Below are 22,298 nucleotides of genomic sequence, written 5' to 3' on the forward strand. Positions count from 1 at the left end.
GTCATGCGAGTAGTGATTTCCTTTTCTTCTTTTTTTTTGTTTTTGAATTTTTCATTTGCGTTTACACTTTCTATTTGCGTTCAAGAGTTGAGTTCATAGTTTCTTACTTTAACAGAAGGAAGTTATTCAATAAAACAGATATCGTTAGTAATTGCGTTACTTTCGCATTTTATGAGTGGTCGTTTAGCTAACTTGTGTATAAAGTCGCAGTTGCAATCTCATTTGTTTAAGATAAAAAGTATTTGGGCTCATGAGATGTGCGCGAAACCAAAGACTCATGTAACTAAGCCCCGCTCAACTGAACCCCCATTTAACTAAACCCCCGTGCAACTCATCCCCGTTTAACTGTACCATTGTTCAACTGCTTCCCCCACGTATAACTCAAACCCGATTTAAATCAAGCCCTGTTTGACTCAACTCAACCCACGGTTTAAGAATAAGTTGACTAGCGCTGATTAGAAGCTCGAAATTTGCTTCTCGTTTTGTTCGCAGTTTCTAATTTATATTACCCATCTGGCTTGTTGTCCCCCCCCCCATGGATATGGCCTTGTTGGGCAGTATCGTATTTTCGTCAGTGTTGCCACGTTGAACTGTGATTTAGATAAGCAAACCTAAACAGTTAAACTTGTAACGCTTTTCGTCTGTTAAAATTCTAACATTTACAGACAGTTGAATTTTCAGCTATATTAATTTTTCAATATTTATAGCACTTTTTTTAATTTGGCACCTGCTGCTACAAAAACTGCACAAGTGCATATGGAGATCATTTTTTACGGAAAATAGAATTTCTAATTATTCCAATCTTTTAATATGTACATGGTTGTACAAGCTTACGCTTAGCCAATTCAGTTACATTACTTTTCACTGTCCTTGATACTTCAAAAATTGAAAACAAAGAAAGAGAGAGAGAGAGAGAGAGAGAGAGAGAGAGAGAGAGAGAGAGAGAGAGAGAGAGAGAGAGAGAGAGAGAGAGAGAGAGAGAGAATCCCAGAACGTTTCTGATTTGAAAGAAACTTTAAGGAATGGTCTATTCCCAGAATCATGGTCCGATAAAAAAAAAATTGTGTTAATTGCAAAGATGTTAATGAGCATTCACGATAGTATCATCTTTTCTTTGTCTTTGCTTAGTTCAGTGGTTTCGAAACTTTATTTTGCCACTGCTCCCTGAAACATATTTGATCATAGATAATTTCTTAAACCACATTGGCCTGCCATAACATAAACAAAGAAAACGGTCAAAAATAGTATTGTTCTCGAAATATTCGCTTTCTGTGTTTTCTTCTGTATTTTCATTTGGCCTTTAAAAACCCCATTTTTTGGTCGTTTTCTTTGTTTATAATATTTGATCATATGGACCCTCCCTTCCATTTTATAAAACAATATAGACTCACAAATTTTTAGTACTACAAATTTATTAAAATAAACTATTATAAACAACGAAAGGAGTAACAATTTTAAATTATTGTCTTTTAATGAGATCTATAATTAGCACAAAGTCTGTCAAATTTCAGTATCAATGATGAAATAGCTGGCACGTACGAAGGGGGGGGGGCCCCCTTGAAATTTTGTGAAATGTTTAATTTCCCCATGGTTTCTTGGGATTTCTGGCAAAAGTAGGACATTTATTAAGAATGTGTGAAGCCTATTTTGGGGATTTTACAACATGCAATTATCCGGTCAAGTCACTGCCCAATTATTAACCCATTTTCTGTCTAACTTTTTACCCTCTTTGAAGTAATTAGCAATTGTACTGTTATTTTTTCTGTAAAGAGAGTTTGCTTTTCCACTGCAAAATAGAATTATCCTTGATATTAGGGCGTTTATCCCTCCCTTTTCAGGATAAAGTACAGCTTTTAATGGATCAGTTTTGGAAACTATCATTTTTCATTAAAATCGACGTTTTTGCAATAGAAGAACTACCCCCACAGCACCCATATTGCACTGTTAACCCTAAAATTTTCCTTTCAGTGGGATATAATAGATTAATCACTGGTTCTAAATCGATATGAACATAACCTGAGCCTAAAACGTACTTTTGAGGCTTCAGTCTTCTTCCCCCCCCCCCATCTGCTACAATACTACAGATTAAAGTTAATCTGTATTTTCCAATATGCGTGCTTTTTGCATTACTAAATAAAAAAAAGTGCTACTTTATATCTGCTGTTTCGAAGGTTTTGGGTCCCCCCCCCCCGAAGAAAATTCCTGCGTACGTGCCTGTGAGATAGCTACATCTTCTACAACCAAACGAGCAAAATATTTCAATTTCAGCTGATGCAGAAAATCCTGTTTCGTGCAAATAAGATTTTGCGAACGGCAGCAATACTTTTAAAGTTTTATTAGACAAAATATCATACTCACTCAACATATTTGTGTGGTCATTTTGATCTTGTTCGATAAAAATTGTTATTTCACTTTGACTTCATGGATCCTCCGAATCACTTTGGCACGAGATAGCGATCTCTATTCAATATAGTACACAAGTGAGGCGTGTAAGTAGCTCCCATACAGCTTTGCAAGTAATCTAACTTATACCAGACTGTTTTTATGTTGTTTATAAATTTCGTTATTTTTGTAAACTGTAATTTTGTTATTTTTGTATGTTTTCAATAGGGATGATCGTTTCAAGCCATTGACCGCAGAAAATTGAGAGAGGGCTAATTTGATCGGAAACAAAAAGTTCTAGTGCCCTTTTAAGTGAACGAAAATATTGGAGGTTAACCCCCCTCACACGCTCATTTTTCTCAGTCACCCAATCAAAAGTTTGAGCTAGCCATTTTTTTCAACATAATCAAAAATCTAATAACTATGTCTTCGAGGATGTCTTGACCCCCCACAGTCCCCAGGGGAAGGGCTGCAATCTCTGAACTTTGCCCATTGTTTACTTATATTATTGGATATTGGAGAGTATACAGACGTTTTTCAGAAGGGATTTTTATGGCGAAGGGGGGGGGTCTGTGGGAGGATCTGTCCATGGAAGTATTTTTCGTGGGGCAAGGGAATTTTCCATGGAGGGGAAGCCGGATTTCCCAGCATTATTTAAAAAAAAAAATCATAAATTAAATAAAAAAGACAAGTTTGTTCAACTGAAAGTAAGGAGCTACATTAAAACAAACAAAAATTATTGTGTAAATGAGGGGCCGCCCTCTCCTCAATAACTCGCTCTTTACGTTAAAAGTTTTTTTAGACCTTTAAGAAGAGCTCATTCTTCTAATTAAACGGTCTTTGTGATTCAACAGTCATTCTTAAATAACTGAAACAAAAAATTAAACTTTAGCGCAAAAAGCAAGGTATTGAGGAAATGACGATCCCCCCTCGTTCACGAAATAATTTCTGTTCGTTTTAAGTTAAATGTTGCTCATTACTTTCAATTAAAAAACTGCTTTTTATATTATGGCACTGGTATTTACCGAGTGACATATAGCGATCGCAATTTTTTCTATTTGTCGGTCTGTCTGTCCTGCTTTTGCTAGTTCGGGCACTTCAAGATAAGCTAGGATGATGAAAGTTGGCAGGCGTATCAGGGACCAGACCAGATTAAGTTAGAAATAGTCTCTTCCCCGGTTCGACCATCTGGAGGGGGAGCAAGCGAACAAGATAGTTGAGAAGAATTTCATTTGCGGATAAAACAGATGATTGATCTACTTAAGTATGGCTTGGGGTATAGCGGTATGATTCTCGCACAGGGTGCGAGAGGTCTCAGGTTCGAATCCCGGGCCATCTCAATTTTTGCATGAAGAAGAACCGGAACTAGATACGTGATCAATAGAGCGATCGCTGAAAGTTGGCAGGTGTATCAGGGACTGGACCGAATTAAATCAGAAATAGTCGCTTCCCCGATTCGACCATCTGGGGGGGGGGGTGAAAGGACGTTTAATTCGGAAAAATTAGAATAACTTACGAATGGGTTATCGGATCTTAATGAAATTTGATATTTAGAAGGATCTCGTGTCTCAGACCTCTTACTTTAAATCCGACCGGATCTGGTGATATTGGGGGGGAGTTGGAGGGGGAAACCAGAGATCTTGGAAAACGCTTAGAGTGGAGAGATTGCGTTGAATTGGCTCTTCCGACCTCGTCATAAGTGCCATATGAGGTCCTGGCTCTGGTTTAATCTTATATAAGAGAATATCGGGTGTTTTCATTTTAATTAGTGCTAGAAGGTGAGTTTTATATCCTGACATTGACTTGGCACTGTATGTATTATTCCACAATATGCCTTTCTCATTAAACAGAATGTCGATTATACTAAAATTTCACTGGGTTTGACTTCGCAAGGAATGAGTTTGCAAAAAAAAAATCTTAAGTTGTATTGACATGTTGTAACTATGCAATTAAATAAGCGGCTTTAGCTGCATCAGTTCCTTCTTCCACTTGTTTGGTGAATTCTGAATTTAAAGTGTGCATTCGAGAAACTAATTGATCGCCAAGATCGTCTTCAGAAGCATCTATAGAATCTCGCCAATTTTACCTTAAAATGGTGACCTAGCTTTTGTTCAGCCTGAGCCAGTAAACCCCGTCAGTCTCGTTTTGCGTGGCTACATAGTCTTAATTTCATTTGATATTTTTTTCAATCTTGTCTAATATTAGCGCCTCCCCATAGACTAGCCCTTGGCTCCCTAGGGAGGCGCGCCTCCCAGTTTGGAAAACGCTAGTTTAGATTATCGATAATTTTTATGACGTCTTTTTTGCTCTTAGTCAACTTTGAATATCGTCTTGCGCTTTCAAGTGTTTAACAGAATCCCAAGCAAGGCATTTAAAGTAATTTTCAACCCTCCTCCGTCAAAGAGGAGGAGGTTTCAACCCTCCCTCTTCCCGTTTTAGAACATAGCTGTTTTATCCGGGCATATGTACGGTTGTGCTCATTGGCCACAACTGATATTTAAACCAAGTCATTTTTATTCTATTAAAGATTGATTTTAAATAAAAGACTTTCCAAAATAAATACCTGAATGAGGGTTCGGTTGTACGAGAGTTTAGTTAAATGGTGTTGTATAAAACGAGGTTTCAGTTGCACGGGGGTTGAGTAGTATGAAGGTTCAGTTGAATGGCGTTTGAGTTGAATGAGGGTTCAGTTGCAGTGGTACCATTTCGATTATCATTGTAGTTCTTACCTTCACTAGGAAACTTGTCAAAGAGTTAAGCAAACCGACAAAAAACTGAACTTTGACGCTTGTACTTAGGGCAGAAACCAATAACTAACTACTACCGACAGCAAGGCCGTATCCAGGCGGGTTCACTGGGTTTGACCCTCTACCGAATTTTTGTCTGATTCGTAAAAAAGTACCAAAATGCATATAAATAAATCTTTGATGCGTTTTTTATAAGTTTCTTAACCCCCCCCCCCCCCCCAATAAAAAATAGAAAGAAATCCTGGATAAACCCTGGAATTGCCAGTGCACCTTTGCCCAGCAGAAAAACATTCAATATTTACTTAATTCAATTTACAGAATCTGGATTTCAATTAAATATTTAAGCTTACTCATATCCCTATCTGAAAGCAGACAGATCATTTTTTTTACTATTTTTATTCATTGCAAGATAGGAAAAACTAAGTCAGTATGAAGAAGATGGCTCCCTTTATTTTTTTCAGTGGGGGATATATATCAACTGTCCCCCTTTAGCAACAATGATCTTTAAAATTAAACCCAATATCAAGGAAAAGTAAAGAAAAACAAGTATAAGAGATAAATTAAACCAATCTTATAATTTATGTTTCTATAAATTATAGTTTAAATGAATCTTTGAATAAAATACGATCTTTTAAAATAAAATAAATCTTTGAATTAAAATAATTTAAATATCTTTGACATTTTTTTTTATAGAGGTGGTCTCTTAGATTCCTTTACTTCTTTAGAAAATATGCGTCAAGATACTTAGTCCGGCGATCAGTCAGACAAAATAGACATACACAAAAGTTTTGTTTAGACTTCTTCGTGAGAAGTTTAAATCTTAGAATAGAGAAATTCCTAAACTCTTGCGATGTTATCTTGGTTCGCCTAAAAAAAATAATATAGAGAAAAATTACTTGCATTACGTGGACATTTAAATGGTAGTGTTGGGAATTACTTCTTAAAAGTATGAAGCATGATCTCTGTAATTTGTTTTCTTGTCTGTGAGAAAAGAATATATCTACTAGTATTCTGATAAAAGATTGCTCTGGGGGTATATTACTGGAGTAGACGGTAATTAGTTGAAATACACACATTGCATTATGCTTCTTAAAACAAAGAGAAATGAAATTGTTTTTTTCTTATTTGTGGTAATAGGTCCAGGTAAGAGCATTTACTTAATAAAAACTTTTAATTGGAGAAATCTAAAGAATCGTCTCGTACTAACTGCAATAGTCAGTAACAATAAATCCGCTATTTAAACACTAATGATAAGTTTATTTTGTAGAAACATTGGAAGTTACTGGCGGAGCGATATTCATTTATAGTACTTATGAGAAAGAGGTAATCTAGCAAAAAAAGTAATAGACCAAATATTTTAGTTTAGTTTTACTAAAAGCTATGATTTTGACAGTTTTCATTTTCGTTTCTTTCCTGGAATGCAGACTGAAGCAAAAATTAGTGGAATTGCCAAATGCAGAAGAAACTTTACAATTTTTATTTCTTTTAATGAAGCTGTTAAATTTAATCCGTTTTTTAGTATCTCATTCGGTTTTCAAGCTAGTTAAAGTTTTCTAGTTTATCATTATCCCTCTTTTAACCTGTAGAGCTGGAGAGTTTCGCTTTTAACACTCAAATTGGCTTTTCCGAGACTCATGCGACTTTAAAAAAAAAAAAAAAACTAACGTTAAACACAAAAAAACTGGTTTCGTTATAAACAGGGTGGGCCAAAAGTCACTGACCCTTACTATTTTCAGTATCTTTTTTGTTTCTTAATATTGTTTATTTTCTTAACATTTTATTTTTTTTTCAGATCCTAAAAATTAATTATGGAGAAATTCAGTACCGTACAACGTACGGTATATAACGTGGATACGGTATACTTACAACGTACGGTAGGGATAGAGAATCAATCTCCGTCGCCTTTATTTTATGATACTAAAATTTCATGCATATAACTGTTAAAATAAAAAAGTTATTTAAAATTGAAATGGGTCAGTGACTTTTGGCTCGCCCTGTATAATAGCCTACCACTCACAAATTGAAGAGATCTGGCATTTGTGATTAATTCCGGACCGAAATCTGAACATAAGTTACTGATTGAGTGATATTCGTCTAAGAATACTGTTTAGAGCTAATCTAGCAAAAAAGCAATAGCTCACATATTTTAGTCGTTATGTTTTGGTGGGTGGTTTTACAATTTTATGGGTTTTTTTTTCTCATCTGGAATGCAGATTAAAGCGATAATTAGTGGAGTCAGAGAATTATGGAAGAAACTTGACAGGTTTAATCCGTTATTATATACTATATTTGGTTTTCAGGGTGGTTCAAGAATTTGAACCACCCTACCACCCTCTTCTTGCACCCATACCCACAATTGCACCCTACCACCCATTAGTAAAGTCGGTAATATAAATGACCTGAGCATTTGACCAAGGGATATTTTCAGATTGAATTACGAGCGCCAAGACTTGAAAAGACTACTTTTATATGACTTTTAACACAAATTTAATACTTATGTATGCCATTTGGCCTTAGAGACGCCAAGACCAGATTTTCTAGGCTCTGGTAGTAGTAGTACTAGTTGTAGTATTACTATTTCTAGTACTAGTGCTACTAGTAGTAGTACAAACTACTACTACTACTTACTTTGTTTGTAGTAGTAGTATCTCTCTCTGTGTATATCTTTCTGTGTATCTCTCTCTGTGTATATGATCTCTTAAAGTATTTCTCTCCTAAATGGATCAAAGGATGCATTTTAACGCAAAAACATCCTTATCCTCTTTGAGTCTTCAAAAAATACAGAAATAGTTCTAAAGAAGGAGCGGGGGGGGGGAGTTGAAATTAATATAAAGTCGCATTTACTTTCTGGGAATATTTCTGGTCTAGGCTGTTATCTTGCTGTGGATGCTCAATCTTGCGTGTGGAGGAACTATCCATATGGGGGGGGGGGATTTTCTGGGGGGAATTACTCGCGGGGGAAGTTTTTGCGGGGATGGGGGAGGCAAACGCTGGCTCCCGTTGCTACTATGAAGAGAAGAGTAAAATACAAGAAAAACAGGAAAAATTACAAAATTCCCTAGACAAAAGGAGTGGGCCTCGCCTCTCAGTACGTGGTTTTACTAGGATCTTACACAAAATTTATCTCACCCTCAAATTTTATTTTAAACATATCAGAATTGATGTGTCTCGGCATTTTATCACTCGGCAAGCAATAATTTATTGAGGAAGAGAGGGTGGTGGAAATTCTCTTATAAATACAAATATGGACTAATTATTTTGAATAGATTGACTTACGAGAGCCAAATCTTGAAAAGACTACTTTAATGACTTTTGACCCAAATTTAGTATTTATGTATGCCATTTAGCCATAGAATCGCCAGGACCAGATTTTCTAGGTTAATAGCTATCGTAACAGAAGTTGCAGATGCCCAAACAGCTTTCTATTGCAACAGTTTAGTGGTCGTAACAGAAGTTGCAAACGGGCAAACACCTTTCTATTGCAACAGTTAATGGTATCTAGTTCAAGCTGGAAGTCTCACTTGGTACGCATAGAGGATGACTAGTATCACCTGAAGAAAAGCTAGATAAAAAGTTGACTCAAAACAAATCTAGGATAGAGTAAAGATGACACAACACTTCCCCGATGACACCATGATGACACAACAGTTCCCCGTATCTAAGAAGAGAGAGGCAAAAGCTTTCTTAGGGCTAGTAAGGTAGTGCAAGTCCTTTATCAAAAATCGAGCAAGATTACCTCAACCCCTCGTTGAGCTGACCTTACAAGTAAAGCCCCTCGCGGTTCTGAACACAAAAGAAGCCCAGAAGGTATTTGAAAACTTGAAACAACAACTGACAAGCGACAGACTTATGATCTCACCACATTTCGATAGAGAGATTATCATTCACGTATTATTATACGAGATTATTCTTCACGCTTCTAATGAAGGTATTTTTGTTGTAGCTTCACACGAAGTAAAAGATGTACATAGGCCTTTTTGCTTAGCGCGAATAGCTCTCTCTGGAGTGGGTTGTAAAGAAGCTCCACTATAACCTCCATGGTAGAAGTTTTAGAGTCATCCTGCTTAACACCACTAGAATACATACAAAATATGAAAAACATCGACTCAAGACTTTATGCTATAATCCTTCAAATTTATAAGACCAATTATCTGGCTCGGGCAGACATACCTAACGACAACATTGATTCCCTTTCTCGAGCAGTTCTGTGTAAATAGTAATGTAAAAAGAAAATTGAAAGCTCACACGTAGGCCTATGTATTTTGTCTTAGTTTATGGTCTTAGAAAGTCTCTACTTTTTCTGAAATAAAGAAAGATTCCGAAGTACCTCTGTTCAGCCAGTAACATCAACCAAGAAGACGACATTCGAGTCGTCAAATTCCAATGGTTTCTCTTCAGAACTTGGAAGAAATGGAAAATAGATCTGATTCTTCTATATCCTTTACGAATAAAGGTCATCCGTAAGACCAACCATACCCCCAAGTTCTTGGATGCGCTCACGCACCCGAGAGAGAAATGAAGCAGTGAACCCGAAGCAAATGATTCAGAACCCCTCTTCACCTCTACTGGCTAAGACTTAAAGACTCGGTCAAAGGTTTCATAAAGCACGGTTGTTCCTATTACCAGCGTGATATTTTTAGCAACATGCCAAATTTTTAGGGGAAGCAGGTATGGTAGATTTAAACAATTTTTTTATTGGTCAATACCTAGAATGTAAGCTGCATTTTGATTCGGCAAAACTTTCAGTGATATCTATTGTACAAGGGCAGTTCAACACTATACTTGCTACTGTTCTCCTAAGACCTGGCTTATTCGTTCACAGCGTGACTTTTTAAATCTATTAAAGGTAGATCAAATTTATAAGTACAAAAATTTGTAAAGTAAGACAAGATAATTACAACAAAAAATTAGCAGTGACTAAAATAAAATGAAGAAGATGAAGATGGTGGGGCAGAGTGCTACAATTCTAGCTTGCTTCAGAATCACTGCTTCCGCTACTTGAAGAAGTGGATGAGCTTGATGAACTGTCAGAATCAGAACTGGACGAACTAGATGACAATCGCGACGCAGCACTTTCTTTCAGCTCGTCTAAAAAAATATAAATGATAAAATAATAATATTTAAATATTATATATAATAATAATAATAATAACAATAAATATTAAAATAATAATAAATAATAATAAAATAATATAAATAAAAAAATATATAATAAATGAAACAGTTAAAAACTTGGGTAAATTCAGGAAATAGCGGGTAAATAAATTCGGTAAATAGCGTGTAAATAATTCGGTAAAAGCGAGTAAAAACGCAAATTCGGGTAAATAGCGCCACTTTGGGTAGAATAGCGACACTCTAGAAGGAGACATACTAGAGAAAAAAGGAACTGTTTTGACCGCGAATTCGATATTCATTTTTATGGTTTTGTGCGCATTTTTGGCAATTCATTCCCAGTCCCCACCCTAACGGTCTCATATAGCCCAAGATTATATGTATAATAAAAAATAAATAGCGGGTAAATAAATTCGGTAAATAGCGTGTAAATAATTCGGTTAAAGCGAGTAAAAACGCAAATTCGGGTAAATAGCGCCACTTTGGGTAGAATAGCGACACTCTAGAAGGAGACATACTAGAGAAAAAAGGAACTGTTTTGACCGCGAATTCGATATTCATTTTTATGGTTTTGTTCGCATTTTTGGCAATTCATTCCCAGTCCCCACCCTATCGGTCTCATATAGCCCTAGATTATATGTATAAAAATAATAAATAATGATTAAATTCTTATTTTATAAACCGGGGCAAGTATCAATTAACAATATTCCTTTGTTTTTTGTTGTTTTTTTTCGCGTTTTCACCCATATTTTTAAATCATTTTTTAGTACTATAGTTTCAAAACCCTGAAAATGAGCAAAAAATTAGCAATTTAAAAATGTTCCTTTTTTTGCTCTAGCATGTCTCCTTCTGGAGAAAAAAAGAAGTAAATAATGGACTAAAATGGATTTGACAAATTTTGATGAAGGTCTAGAATAGCGGCTCTCCAGAAGGAGGCATGCTAGAACAAAAAAAGGACATTTTGAATTTCGAAAAAAAGAGTAAAGGATGCTTTTATCATCTGGTGGGGTCTGAAGCAACAACAAACAAACAAAAAATCAAAACTGATTGAATTCAATATAATAAATTTAGTTTGTTTCTTGATTTGGGTATTCCAAAAACTTTCAAAACCTCAATTGAAGACTGTTCTGTGGTTTCTATACATATTTTGTACATACATTAGTTTTCTATATTTTTTATATTATTATATATAATTATTTTATTGTATATCATATTATTGTATTATTTTGTATCTACATTGTTTACAGTTGTATATATTTTTATTTTTATATACATTTTTACGAGTTTTAATTCCAATTTACCAACTCAAAACTCCTAGTATTTACTCTCATGTATAATTTCATGTATAATCATGTGTAATTTCGGATCAATAGTTGTAGGTAATTATTATAACATTTTTTTTTGGCTTCTCTGGAATGTATAATTTCGAATCAACAGTTGTTGGCTTTCCCTCAAAAACACTACCTAAATAGGTGATTTATTCTGGAGTAGGTGTTGACTTAAGTGTACTAAAATATATTTTAAATCATGCTTGATTACGCAATAGCCTATATCAGCGACGGCGAACCTATAATAGACGCCTCGGTGTTGACATGCAAGCTCTTTCCTGGTGACAATTTGGGCAGATTACCCGACGCTAATGGCAACTTAAAAGGTTAAGCAATGGCTTTGCAAACAATTTTTTATTCATATATTTTTGCGAGACAGTGTTATGGGTACTAAATAATATTAAGACAAACAGACGGAATGGGTGGACAAAGAAAGATCTTAGACAGGTTTTATTCTTCTCATCCAGTTTCATCCTGATCTCTCTGTTTTAAGTATTTTCTAAGATTTCTGGTACCCCCAACTGTCCCCACCACAATGACGCTGGATCCGGTTGAGATTTAAAATAAGAGATCTGAGTTACGAGGTCCTTCTAAATATGAATTTTCATGAAGATCCGATCACTCCTTCGTAAACAAGTCATTTTTTCTAATTTTTCAGAATTAATCCCCCCCACCCCAATAGAGCGGACCCGTTCCAATTATGTAAATCACGTATCTAAGACTTATGCTTATTTTTCCCACCAAGTTTCATCCTGATCCCTCCAATCTAAGCGTTTTCAATGATTTTAGGTTATCCCACCCCAAACTCCCCCAATGTCACCAGATCCGGTCGGGATTTAAAATAAGAGCTTTAAGACACGATATCCTTCTAAATATCAGATTTCATTGAGATCCGATCACCCGTTCGTAAGTTAAAAGTACCTCACTTTTTCTAATTTTTCAGAATTAACCCCCCCCCCCCAACTACCCCAAAGAGAGCAGATCCATTTCGGTTATGTCAATTATGTAGCTAGGACTTGTGCTTATTTTTCCACCAAGTTTCATCCCAATCCCTCCACTCTAAGTATTTTCCAAGATTTTAGGTTCCCCCTCCCAAGCCCCCAACCCCCAATGTCACCAGATCCAGTCGTGATTTAAAATAAGAGCTCTGAGACACAATATCCTTCGAAATATTCGTAAGTTAAAAGTACCTTATTTTTTTTTTTTTTCAGAATTAACCCCCCCCCCCCTCAACTACCCCAAAGAGAGCGGATCCGTTCCAGTTATGTCAATCATGTATCTAGGACTTGTGCTTATTTTTCCCACCAAGTTTCATCCCGATCCCTCCACTCTAAGTGTTTTCCAAGATGTTAGGTTTACCCCTCCCAACTCCCTCCCCCCCAATGTTACCAGATCCGGTCGGGATTTAAAATAAAAGCTCTGAGACACGATATCCTTCTAAATATCAAATTTCATTGAGATCCGATCACCCGTTCGTCAGTTAAAAATTCGTCATTTTTTCAGAATTAACCCCTACCCCAACTACCCCAAACAGAGCGGATCCGTTCCGGTTATGTCAATTATGTATCTGGGACTTGTGCTTATTTTTCCCACCAAGTTTCATCCCAATCCCTCTACTCTAAGTGTTTTCCAAGATTTTAGGTTCCCCCTCCCAACCCGCCCCCCAATGTCACCAGATCCGGTCGGGATTGAAAATAGGAGCTCAGAGACAGGATATCCTTCCAAACATCAAATTTCATTAAAATCTGATCAACCGTTCGTAAGTTAAAAATACTTCAATTTTTCTATTTTTTCCGAATTAACAGGCCCCCCACTCCACCCCAGATGGTCAAATCGGGAAAAAGACTATTTCTAATTTAATCTTGTCCAATCCCTGATACGCCTGCCAAATTTCATCGTCCTAGCTTACCTGGAAGTGCCTAAAGTAGCAAAACCGGGACCGACAGAAATTGCGATTGCTATATATCACTTGGTTAATACCAAGTGCCATAAAAATTATAAATACATATTAAGATTTTTTTTTTCTTTACTTTTGTGATCTGTGGCACGCCGCGAAAATTAGTTTTTGATTTTTCAAAACTTTGACACGCCGACATTAAGAGGTTCGCCACTTTTTTTCAGAATCTGGAAGGGGAGAGTAAAAAACCTAGGTTGGAGCCCTCTCCCTCCCCAACTGACACCCCTGAATATACCAAAAAGATAAATAGTGGAGAGTAAACGTCAAGGAAACAGAGAGAGAGAGAAAAACACAGCAAAAATATTAATAAAACAGACCGTAAAATCGGAATAAAACACTAACAAACTAACCATGATAAGGCGATACGCGTCAATACACTATTGACATCATATTGCGTTGAGTCAGTTTTTAATAATAAATGGCAGGTGAACCCTATCAACTACTTTTCGATTCCGATACCAAAAAGTTTCTTTTCATAATTTTTGCCATAACTAACAAAAGCATGCTAAAAGCGATGTGGCGTCTATATGTTATTGCTTAGTGCTAAGGCCCACTTGACTTCTCACTCATATAACTTCCCTCTCACACCCCTTCCAACTCGAGACCTCCTTCACAAAATCTCTACCCCAAAAATTGCGACCCCCTTCCCCCACAACACGACACCGACCATGGGAAAAAGTTCCTTAGACTACTTCATTGTACTAATCTCATTAGTCAGGTCATATACTGCTCGTTATTCCTAGGTCCGTTTCCTACTCGGATCTAATTAAATTGTTGTTTCTTTATAATATAAGTAGGATTGTGATAAACACATATGTTTGGTAATTTCTGTTCGCTTGAACTTGTCTCTCTTTAATTTGGGGCCATAGACCTTTTGTTTTTTACAGTTGAATAATTATAAAGAAACGGAATTCTTATATGTAAGAATAGACACGGAATTTAGGAAACCTTGGCATAAATAATGCTAAATTACTTCTGCGTCTTAATTTATTTTTTCCAAATTTTTTTCTCCTTTTGTAGTGATTTATTAAAAAAAAACTTATCGAAAAACAAGTTTTTCAAAGAATTTTTTTTAAATAAATAATCAGAGCGAGTAAAGCTTAAATTAAATGTGCAAATTAAGGTTAAAACAAAACAAAAATATTTTGCTATTGAAGCATAAATAAAACCCAAAATGAACAGAAATTAAATAAACAATCAATGCAAAAAACATACAATAGATACAAATATAAATAAATAAACAAATCTTAAAATGAATGAAACTTCAATTGAATATGCACTACTACTGCGTCAGTAGTAGTGCGAAAGCCTACTGCGTCATTGAATAAGATAAGAACTTTCAATTTCCAATCAAATGAGCCCTCTCTGAAGTTTATACGAGCATCCCTTCCATATGAATCTTATATGCCCCCAGGGCATAACTTACAACGCCTGCCCCCGGGCCCTGGGCGGTTGTTTCGACATCGGAGTTTTGTTATCTGGCCTTTAAACTATTTTTAACAAAATGCCTATCTCAAAATTTGTATCTGATGCATTTATTGAAAAAAAGGGGGGAGGGCCTAGCTGCCGTTCGATCTCTTTTGACTCTGAAAAACTGAACTAGAACTTTTATTTTCTTTTCCCTTCCAATGAGCCTTCCCTGAGGTTCATGCGAGAATCCCTTCTATAAGAACCATGTTTGCCCCACAGGGCATCAGGGCATAACTCAACGCCTGCCTCTGGGCCCTAGGGGGGGGTGTGTCGGTCCCGGAGTTTTGTTATATGATCTTTGAACTATTTTAAACAAAATAGCTACCTTTCTTAGCTGATTTCTTCATACTTTGTCCATTAAGCTGACCAGAGACGTCTTGTAAGCGTTTTTCAGCATCAACTTTCTTTTCAGCTTCCTCGCCTTTCGATTTTCCCGTTTGCTTCTTGGCTAACAAAGAGACAATTCCTCATTAATTTTGATTCATTTCTTACTCTATTCTCTATTTTTATATCTATCTATACTTTCTATCTATCTATTTCTCTATTCTCACAGAAAATATCTATATTACTTCATTACAAGGGAAAATCAGGTTAGGTTAAGTAGAAACCCGCCAAAATGATAATTTATAATTATCAGGGACAGTGAAAACGCAATCAGATTGATGGTTGAATTGGGAATTTGCACAGCTATAGATACGCTATAAATTAGAAAAAATTTAGATTACAATTGCAAATGAAAAATACTTTTGGTTGTAGCGGACATCAAATTAAATAAGACATTTTGGTAAAAAAATCAGCGAAAAATCAGCTAAAAACATATGGGACCAAACAACTTACGGAGGTGTATCTTTCCTTTGAAGGTGTAATTATTTTGGGGGGTCAACACATAGTTGATGTTTCAGTGTTTACAAACGAAAAGCATTTTCAAATTTAGCCAATTAATTTGCTTATTTACTCTTACGGTTCAATGTAGCAACGCTGACGGAAATATGGTATTACCCAAAAATTTCAAAATTCTGAAAAAATTAAAAGAAAAATCTTCGAAAATCATACTTTTCACATGCGATTAAACTTAAATGGGCCATGGACTTTTTGAGTGTCGCTGATTCTTTAAGGACAAATTCCCCTAAACGAAATTTATGTTACTAGGATTCAATCAAGGTGGTGTCAGGATGTTGAGTGTAAATCTACGCAAAAAGCAAGTTCGGCTCCATTTAATACCTTTTCTTCGCTCGTGAATAAAGCATTCTCCTTGTATGTGCTTTCTAAAATAGCAGGTTATGTGAATTGGATTTGCCCTCTGGATAGACAAAGGCCGTGTTTCGACTAGAAGTAAAATGCTATAACTCTGATAATACCATTGGAGGCATACTGTGTGGATAATTTAATTTTTTTTCTATTTATCGTTAATGATAAAAATTAAGAGCCATAAGCTTTTTTTCGTTGGATAGCTGAAACATGATAGTAATCACAACAACTAAAGATGACAATTGGAAATAAATGTTGGCAATATGTCGAAAAGTACATTAGGCAACCTGGATGTCTATCAGGAAATGTCCAACGAAAAAGGTCAAAACAAAGGGAAATGAAGGTGTGGTCGCTAGTTTGACCACCTCAGGTTGGTTGATAATGTGACGAAAATGCAAGAATAGTACTAGTAGATGGCAGCAGAGCGAACTTTTAACTAATGATACTGCCTAGTAACTTAACAGTCATTAGTGACACCACAGGGAGTGATACCACATGATACCACAGGGAGGGGGTTCAGATCCATCATTGAGTCTTCAGCTTGAGTATATTGACTGTAATAAACTAGTGGCAAAATAAATCTAATTTAGCGGCAGAAAATCCCTTCTGTAAAGCTTCTTATAACAAAATGCTCTCTAATGTCAGTTGTTACGCATGTTGTGTACGAGTCAAGCTAGTATAAAACAGGAGAGCAGTCGGTAACAAAGAACATCGATAAAGGATAATTGCGATCCATTTTAAATCATAAATTAAAACAACGCGAGTCCCTGCTGGGGCCCTTCATTTGGCTAAGCGCTACGATGAGTTCCAATTTCAATTTAAGATTTAGTTTATAATGAATTCACATTATTTATTAAAGGTTACTGTAAGCTTAATATAATCAATATTAATAAACTGATTACCAGCTATTTAAAGGCACACTAAAAACTAAAATTGAAAGTTAATTTTTCAATTCCCTTTTTTTCATCAGCCCGATCTAGGACTAGCTTTTGCTTTATCATAAGCGTTAACTTACTATAGATCGATGTAGCTCCCTTGATTTTTTTTTTTTTTTTTTTTTTGACAAGACATTATATAAAACACATGACTGTTGAAAAGAGGTAGAGCTTATTCAGTCGCTAAATTAAAACACCCAGTGCTTTTTAAAGGCCAAGACTGATCAGAAACCGTAACTCTATATGGAACCTTTATAACACTATAAATTTTAGAGTTAAGGCAACAGTCTTGTCTAAGTAAAGAGCAGTGCTTCTGCCATGCATCGTTTTCTTTATAGGAGCTTCATATATAAGTGATGTCGCAAAAACAATTGGAAGGGGATTATTATTTTATCAATTATTGATAGTTTTAGAGTCCTTTTAAGGGTCCAAAACTATTAGAGAACAACCAGCTTTCCTTTTGTGTCCCTTTTCGACCCTGTGGTTCCAAGGTGTCAGACCGAAATTTTGACAACCATACAGACATATTTCATTAAACAAGGATTGATCAAAAGGTCCGTGGACCTTCCGACTTCCAAGGGTGACATGACCAACGCAACCCCAAGAACAAGAGCACCAAATAATACAAATGACTCGTTCTTTACGGATACATTTTACAAGAGAAGGTAGGCATGATGCACCTCTTAAAAACCGGTATTATTCAATATAAACCTCTTCGATTAGAGGTTCTAATTCAGTCTATAGCTCTTCTACAGCACCCCCTTCCGTGGTCAACTTTTTAACAAAAAGAAAGGCATGTTGTCAAGTGTTTAAAGCGGATCAAGTAAGGATTCCATATCTTTTTGCAAGAATGAGCTCTTTTCACTAAAGCTTGAATTTTGGCCCAATTCTTTAAGAATGCCCCTGAATCACAAAGGCCATAGAATACATAGTTTAAATTACTAAAAAAAATTTTAGCGTAAAGAGCAAGGTATTGCGGAGGAGACGAACCCCCTTATATACGTAATAATTTTTGCTCATTTTAGGTTTTAATGCTGTTCCTTACTTCCAGTTGAAAAAAGCCTTTTTTTTGTTTATTTTCTCATTGATTTTTTTTAATAATGCTAGAAAATCCTGCGGGCCCTTCATGGAAATTCTATTCCCTCATGATAAATTCCTCTAAGGAAAGATCCTCCCACGTAACCCGCTCCCTTTCTCTGGTATCTCTTCTATATCTTCGTGCAAGAATGAGATACCTAGGGACTGACTTGACGCAAAAAAAAGCCAAGTCCTGAATTGGTTCCAATAACAAGAACAAAAATTCCTGGGTGTTGGTCCTGGTCTTGGTGTAATATAAATCTCTGGTCCTGGTGCAATAACAAGTGTATTTGTTAAAAACAGTTGTTAAAAACATAAAATTTTGATTGACCAATCAAAGCCAACAGGTGGACATGAAGTATATCAATATCCAGTAAGGCGAAAAAATAACAGAAATTAGAAGAAAAGAGTGTATTATTACTACCATGTTACTAAACTTTTTTTGTTTATTTTCTTATTGTTTTTTTTAATAATGCTAGAAAATCCTGCGGGCCCTTCATGGAAATTCTCATTATACATTTTTTGCCTAAAACATTTATTTTGCCAGAAAATAATAATTTATTAATATTTTGCTTTCGATACTGGTCAGACAGTAAGTCTAGTTTACGGTAAAACAAACAATTTAACTTTTTTTGGAGGGGGAGAGAAGGTTCTAAAAATTTCGTAAATAAATTTGCCCAGATAGAGAAACCGTCTTAGCCAATGTTCTCTATCAACAGCTGAGCAACGAAATTTTTCGTGTCGTAAATAAATTGAATTTTTTTTCTCAAATCAAAAAAGAAAGAGGCTCAATGGCTGTCTTGGCTATTCCAGCTTATGGAGCTGGAGGTATATTGTTGCAAAAATTCCTGGGTTTTAATCTGGTCTTGGTGCAATAACGTAAGGCCTGAATCAGTGCAAGAGATACTAAGTTCTTAGTATATACTAAGTTCGAGATACTTACTATATACACTTAGAGAAACTAAGTTCAAACTGTGGATTCGTCGGTCTAAACTCGTAACAAAAATGGAGGAAGTCGTGACTCGGTAGAAAGATTTACAAATTCCTGACATGGTCCACATCGTCCATGGTCCACAAACAAGAAAGCTTCAAGCTGTGGACTGATTCAGCGTGAAAAAAATAAATGCTGACTCAGTCTGCCCCCCTCTAATTGGCAATGGTCACGCATTGCTCCCTCAATTCATCTCTTTTATATTGGAGAGTTGCCAAAGACTTGAATTCAATCTAGCAGTCTTCATCATTCAAATGATTTTCAATTTTCGAGTTCATTTTAAGCTTATGGAGCTGGTGATTTGTTCCAACGAGATCGTACTCTATACGGGATCGTACACTAAATAAGGTTCTACAATAAGTAGGCAATATTGATAAGTAGGCAAGAGTGGTATTTTAATCTATAGGTTGTGTGAATATTTCTAATAATTAGGGACCAGAAAGATGTCAACTTTTCTGCCAGTGTTTTAAGAACAGTTTCTAAGAACAGTAAGTCAGTGTTTTAAGAACAAGTAATTGTTAAGTAATATTAATTAATTAATTGTTTATTAATTAAGTAACTGTCAAATAATACTAACTGATTGTTAAGTAATATTAATTAAGAAATTGTTAAGTCTTTCCAGTGATGCGAACAATAAGCCTGCTTTTTCATAGAAAAAGCAGGAAAAGCTAGAAAAGCTGCCATTTCACTGTTTTCAAGGGGAATAGCTCGGTTTTGCAAAACATGGATACAGAAGGACAGGAATTGTTCCTTTCTCAAGTCCTTGAGTTGTCTTGAGTTGTCTTCCTTGAGTCCTTCCTTTACCCTCCCCTTCCCCAGATTTCCCAGATTTACAATAACAATTTTTGTGGTGTATTGTCGCTGAAATTTCACAATTATACTGCCGCATTTCTCAGCATTATTTAAAAAACGATCAAAAATTAAATAAATACAAAAAAAGTTTTTTCAACTGAAAGTAAAGAACAACATTGAAACTATCAACAAAGAGAATTGTTACACATATGAGGGGGGTTGCCCCCTTTTCAACACCTCGATCTTCATGCTAACGTTTTTTTAGTGTTTTAAAAAAAGCTTTTTTTTGTTCAAATTAAACGTTTCGGGACTAGTTCTTAAATAAATAAAACAAAAATTCAAACTTTAGCATGCAGAGTAAGGTATGAAAGAGGGGGCAATCCCCTCATATACGTGATATTTTCTGTTTGTGTTGAGTTGTACTGTTGCTTCTTACTTTCAGTCAAAAAAATTTTATTTAATCTTTAATCGTTTTTTAAATAATGCCAGGAAATTCGGTTCCTTCTCAGTGGAAATCCTCTCCCCCACATAAAATTCCACCATGGAAAGTTCCTCAGATTATAAAATTCTTCGTAGCACACTTTAATTTGAAAAAAACTTGAGTTTCTGATTATTATTCAAATCATGCCGGAAATCCCTCGCTTCTTGGAAGATTCCTCCCCCCCCCTCCCCCAATGGAGAGTAGCTCCCACAGAGAAAATTTTACATGGAGGATTTCTTCCGCGGGAAATTCCCCCGTGAAAAATTTGAAATCTTTCCGGTCCCCCGTATAACATTGAAGCCCTCTTTAAATATTCTAGAGCAATCGGTTCGATATAATCTTTCTTAAAAAAAAATATTCACGCATCCATGATCTTTACTGTGGAAAAACAACACAAAATTCCACATCTTTGCAGATGGGAGCTTGAAACCTCTACAGTAGGGTTTTCGGATACACTGAATCAAATGGTGTGATTTTCTTTGAGTTTTCTTGACTTTCGAGGGTGTTTCCTCCTTTTTTCAGAAATCTTTTTCAGAAAGCAAATCTTGTAAGGCTTGTTGCTTTTAATGAGCAATACTAAACTTATCGAATCTGAAGTTTTTGGAGTCAGTATAAAAGGTTATATTTTTTAATGTATCTATTGATATAAAATTCTGTTTTTAGATTTTCGGTTAATGCCCTGAGTCACTCCTTACTTACAGTTGATTCCCACGAACTATTTGATATCTGCCCCATCTTTTCATTTTATTCACTGCTAAAACCAACATCATTGAATTATAGTATAGAGGGTTCTAGCTATAAAAATAAAATGAGATCTGAAGTATATATAACTTACCTTAGACACATTTAAATATGCAGTATTTAAAAGTAAACAGACAGAGGTTCAACAAACAGAGGTTCAAAGCGCAGGGAATACGTAACTTACTATATGGTTTTCTGCTTGGCTTCTTTCGTAGGCACTGAGCCACGTAGCTTTCTAATTCTCGAAGAGTCGATGGCTTCAACGTTTCAAAGTCAATTTCTATTTCATCTGGACTTGAATCCCGCAGAGCCGGCTCACGAGACTGAATAATATGGATCACTCTACCAAGTTTATCGCCTAAAAAAAAGTCACATCCATCAACACAGCAACGTTTACTAAGCACACTTTAAGATTACTCCACAATCTTTTCTCAGTTGAGTTCAACACACCGTGGCAGTTGAACCTACCACAGTATACGCAAATGTTCTGAGTTTTTCATTTTGAGTTCTGAGTTTTTTATTTAACAATAAATTTCATAAGCAAAAAACTACTTGAAGACAATCTCCCCATAACGCTACAAGGCCGGGAAAGAACAGGGGAGAAAAAAATACCAACACAAAAAAATATAAACAAAATCCAGTCCCCCACCTTAATAATTTCCAAAAAAAGACAAGCTAGACAGAGGGTAGCACATGATTTAACCAACTCAATCCAGAGACATCAACTCCAACGGAAACCGAAAAAAAAAATATATTTACTAGTGTGATACACAAAAGCCTCCAAAAGCCCATACGAGTGGGCGGGGTGTTACATGACACAGGGCTTCCAAATAATAGAGGGTACTTTCAACAGCTACCTGTTCAATCATGGATAAATGATTCTTTGATTAAAAGCCTATGGTTGTCAGTAAGAACAATCCCCTTAAAAGACAAAAACCTATAATCTTCCCCTAAGTCTTCAATCCGCTGAAGTGACTGCTTCTTTTTCCTTTGAAGAGGATTATTTCAAGGATAGCTCAACTGATCAATAGGATGCA

At 35.8% G+C, this 22,298-nt stretch overlaps 1 protein-coding gene across 1 annotated transcript in view; it reads right to left on the minus strand.

The window, feature by feature from the left end:
* Window positions 1-9,953: 9,953 nt before the first annotated feature.
* Window positions 9,954-22,298, minus strand: part of LOC136028454 (bromodomain-containing protein 3-like) — a 59,648-nt gene continuing 47,303 nt past the window's right edge. The window contains exons 12-14 of the mRNA XM_065706294.1: window positions 21,446-21,619; window positions 15,322-15,444; window positions 9,954-10,217 (exon numbers count right to left, since the gene is read on the minus strand). Of these exons, the coding sequence (XP_065562366.1) occupies window positions 10,096-10,217; window positions 15,322-15,444; window positions 21,446-21,619 (419 nt within the window). The 3' untranslated portion in view covers window positions 9,954-10,095. The remainder of the gene's footprint in view (window positions 10,218-15,321; window positions 15,445-21,445; window positions 21,620-22,298) is intronic.

Source organism: Artemia franciscana, chromosome 6 (assembly GCF_032884065.1).
Source record: "Artemia franciscana chromosome 6, ASM3288406v1, whole genome shotgun sequence".
Classification (NCBI taxonomy): domain Eukaryota; kingdom Metazoa; phylum Arthropoda; class Branchiopoda; order Anostraca; family Artemiidae; genus Artemia; species Artemia franciscana.